We start from the raw sequence: 4,562 nt of genomic DNA, 5'->3' as shown, positions 1-4,562 counted from the left end.
ATGTTGAAATGTCTTTCTCAAACATTTTCTACTTTTTTAAAAACCTGATTTGTCTATTTAGTGTATCTGTGGGGACATGTATGTGATATAATATTGGTAAAAGACAGAGATAAATTAAGGAAGATGGCTCTCATCTTTTGATATGTACGTTTCAGGGAAAAACGTATTCTAGCAGGCTTGAGTGCACAGCCATCTCACTGTCTCATATTTCTGGGGCAATGTTTCTCATGGTACTTGAATCTCATAATTTTGGTGAGACTAGGGGGCCATGGGGTTTCAGGTAACACTCTATCTACTTCTTCCTATACCCCATGCTGTGAATACAGAAATCCACCTGCTGTTCCTGCATTTTATGGGGTGCTGAACATCTGAGCTCAGGCCTTCTCACTTGGGCTCAAAGCACTTGATATGCTGAGTCATCTGTTCAACCCTTTTTGAAATTTAATTCACCATTTTTCTACTTATTAAAGCCAAACCTCTTGACTTCCTTTTAAACTGAGAGCCTCCACAATATCAATTTTCACAATTTAATCCTGCTAAAACCATACGGTTCCCCCTTTTGTTTCCCAGAAATGCCTAAAATCCTGTACCAACTTTTCTTTGTACTAGAAAATCCACCTAACATCTACCTGTAGTTCTAACTGCAATGTCGTAAATTCAATGAGGCATTTATTTTTAAGATTTTGTTATTAATGAAGATTAAGGGTCTCAGATACCACAGTCAGGCTAAAGCTTTAGAGAGAGCCTCTCTCCAAAATTTCAGGGGAACCACATGGAGACTGAGTTGCATGTTTGCTACATACATAGTCTGGGCCTCATTTCAGACCTTGTGCTTTCCTTGGTTGCTGGCTTAGTCTCTGAGAGCCCCAAGGAGTTCAGGATAGTTGACTCTCTTGGTCCTTCTGTGGTGTTCATATTCCCTTCAGGGCCTTCAATCCTTTGCCTAAATGCTCCATTAGGGTCACTAAACACTATTCAAAGTTGGGCTGTGTATACTTGCATATGTTTTAGTCAGGTATTGGCTAGAGTCTCTCAGAAGACAGTTATCCTAGGCTCTTGTCTGCAAGATTAACAGACTATCATTAGTAATGTCAGGGATTGTTTGCTTTCCCATTGGATGAGTTTCTAGTTGGTCCTTACAAGTAATGTAATAATAATAATAATAATAACAATGATAATAATACTTGTGAAAATAATGACACTATAAGTTCTTGAAAATGGATGTGGTTTAGAAGGAAAAAGAATAGAAAAAGCAGAAACAGAAGATCCTCAAATAAAATTACTATGCATCAAATATAAAATACGTTTTACCTAATGAAAAAGAAAGATGAATAGCATCAGGAGGCTGAGAATAAAAAATGATGTTGGCATAAACATTCCAAAATGCATGAAAATTGTTCAAGGTCCTTTGTAGTTAGGGTAATATGAATATTCAGGAGCACATCTATATACAAGTGGGAAATTTGTCCAGTCAAATAACAGATATCCACTAGTGTATGACTCCTGAGTCAATGTTAACAGAACATTTCAGCACACACAGATACAATCTTGATTATTTAATGGATGCAGTTGCATTCAAAAAGAGTAACTCTTTCCATCTACCTTAGAATGTCTCTATAACAAACCCATATGTTTTAAGAAATAGTATTGTTGTATCTTCCTTGTGTTGCAAGCCCATTGTACACAATATGTCCATCTGCCTTTAATGTACCATAAGTCTTAATAATAGTATGTATTAGATATTTTTATTATGAGAAGGCTAATTACAATATAGGTTTTATTAATTAAAAATACATCATATAATTTGAAAATTTCTTTGTAGACTAGTCCTACATCTTGCATTTGTGAAACTTCTTCCATCCAGGTATTATAGTCATAAAATTGGAAAATCACACCAGGTAAAGAAAAATATAGAAAAAAGAAATGAATGAAAAGTTCCAACAAAATCTTGAAGCACGATTTGTGTTCATGGTATTATTATTCTAAATATTGGGTGAGTTTTGACACAGAGTACAACTTTTCTTCTTAGGTTGTATGGTATATTCTTTGTAGAAGTTAAAATGACATTGATTGGTAAAGATGCCTTTAATATAATTCTATTTTCAGCCTCTTATCAGTTAAAAGTTCCAAGAAGTAAGAAATTGTAAGAGAATGAAATTCAGCTGCCTTCAGTGACAGGTGAAAGTACTGAACGTGGTGCAGGAGTGTCATAGCTAGGTATGAATAATTAGTGTTCTTGATCATGAAACCAAAAGAAGCAATGCCACTGTTAAAAGTACCTGGTTAGATAATATGATCCTGTGTCTTCCTAAAAAAAATCATAAAATTGTGGGGCAAAGAAGCTACAAGAAATATCTCTGTGGAGACCGTTTTGAAGCAGGCATTTATTGCCTTGATTTTCTTGACTCCAGGAAAGTCTCTTGCTTACCAATATGAGAAATCACTTCAGCTGGTGATACTTCAAAGGTTCTGGCTATTATTTGAAAAAGGTGTGTCAATTCTGTTTTTATAAGTCATCTCAGGCAAATATATGGAAATTCTTATGAAAATCTTGTTTTTCTGCCTGTAGAAGCTTGTCTTCTTTCATATCTCCTCTGGCACAAGGAACAGGGTGTGGCCAGTATTGATTCCTTCTTTCAACTCTTCAATTTTTCTAGAAATAGAGAGAATCACTGCCTCGACATGCAGATGGTTTCTGGAAGGTGAAATTTTAATGTAAACCTTTGTGAGGCATTCCCTTCTGAATGATAAAGGAAAGATGTCTTCTTCTAAGGTAAATGTATGCATGGGTTTTGGAAAAATTGACTGTTCTTAAAGAAATGTTTCATTTTCAGAACTTTCAAACGTTCCATATTCTGGCTTTCATTTCAGAACTATTTTTTCCTATGATTTTCAGTATTGCTTCTTTAAAATTATGTCAGTCGTGAGGTAAACAGATTTTCCCTTTTACCAGTCTCCTTCATTTTTTCAATATGACTTGCATAAATGAAAACATGATGTGAATATACTTAAAATTTTCTAATTACAAAACTGAGTGTACATGAGACTAAAGATGAATGTATATATTTGATTTCTACTGATTGTCACTTGAGTCATTACTTGTCTGTGAAGATAGGTGCGTGTTTCATGAATCTTTAATCAGAGGGCCTTTTGCAGTAATTCTCAGCCTTTCCTTTGCTGCAACAATTTAATAGATTTCTTCATGTTATGCTGACCCAATAATGATTTTATTTTTATTGATACTCCAGAAGTATAATGTTGGTACTCCTATGAAGCTTGTTGTAAATATCTCTGTTATATGGTGGCTTCTGTTTTATGGTGGCTTTTGTGATCACCATTAGATCATTTAGGCGATTATGCCATGTGTCCTCAAAAAAGTAACCACCATCAGCATGAGTTCTTCTTGACCACTGGAACTGTTCAGAGAAGTGACAACTTTCTTTATCTCAGAAACAATTTGTCAAATATGCATGTTAGTTATTGGTATCAAAAAAGTTCTATATCTAACTAACATTTCTTTGACCTATTGACAAAAAGGAGGATACTGTTAATTTTAATTTCAGGGTCTATTGACTTTCATGGATGTGGCAATAGAGTTCTCTAAGGAGGAGTGGCAATGTCTGGATTCTGCTCAGAGAGCTTTGTACAGAGATGTCATGTTGGAGAACTACAATAACCTGGTTTCTGTGGGTAAGAACATTTTTACTCCATAATTTCTACTTCATTTAGAGATATCTAAAATTCTTATTACTATTTAGATCTGACATCTAGTAATTGGTCTTTCTCTTCTGTTTTATAGTCAATGAATACTCTCTGATTTATAGCTAGTATGTTATTTACCTTTATCTTGATTTTACATTTAACATGCTGATCAATAAATATTATACCCTTTTTGAAAAGGCAGCTTGTTGCTTTTATAAATGAATGTAGTTGACTCCCACATTCTGCTTTATTGAATGTTGTAAATGTACAATGAAATTCAGAATTTAAAAAGGCTTCAGTGTGTATACTCTAAAACACTTTGGAATGATGTGAATATAAAAAGTCATTCATTTATCTTTTATTCTCTCCATCTCACCTACATGTCACTATTCTGTGCTAGTACATAAGTATAATCAATGGCATATTTTTGTGCTCATTTGAACATACAGGTGTTGCTGTTTCAAAGTTAGAGGTAATCTTCTGTCTCGAACAAAACGAAGATCCATGGCTTTCTGATGGAGAAGACAGAGAAGGAAAATTACAAGGTAGTTTGAAGTGAAATAACATGTCATGTGATGAATGTTAACCCAGCAATTTTCTAGACCTGACATATGGTTAGAAAAGCTCTGCAACAGAAATCGTTACTAAATTTTTCTTTTAGAATAATTAATAAAAGAGAGTATAACCGTGGATGCTATATGATTTCTGCCTTATTTTACCTGAATATTGATGGTTTGAAATATACTATGTTTTAACTATTTTACAAAGTAGCAGATTTTTTTTATATTCTAATTACTGTTATATTTTTCTGTTACAACCAAAAATGTATTTAATCATGGAGACTGATTTGTTCTAGCAAA

The 4,562-nt window shown here is 33.9% G+C and overlaps 1 protein-coding gene across 1 annotated transcript; it reads left to right on the top strand.

Annotated features, from left to right (window-relative positions):
* Window positions 1-268: 268 nt before the first annotated feature.
* LOC115063303 (zinc finger protein 679-like) lies at window positions 269-4,247 on the top strand (the record flags this gene model as incomplete). Its single annotated transcript, XM_029534640.1, has 3 exons — window positions 269-280; window positions 3,564-3,686; window positions 4,169-4,247. Coding segments are annotated over exons 1-3 (214 nt in total), but the record flags the coding sequence as incomplete, so codon positions are not given.
* Between the last annotated feature and the right edge of the window lie 315 nt (window positions 4,248-4,562).

Source organism: Mus pahari, unplaced genomic scaffold (assembly GCF_900095145.1).
Source record: "Mus pahari unplaced genomic scaffold, PAHARI_EIJ_v1.1 scaffold_11681_1, whole genome shotgun sequence".
Classification (NCBI taxonomy): Eukaryota; Metazoa; Chordata; class Mammalia; order Rodentia; family Muridae; genus Mus; species Mus pahari.
The sequence above is the reverse complement of the archived record's forward strand: the minus strand, read 5'-3'. Positions and strand labels throughout refer to the sequence as shown.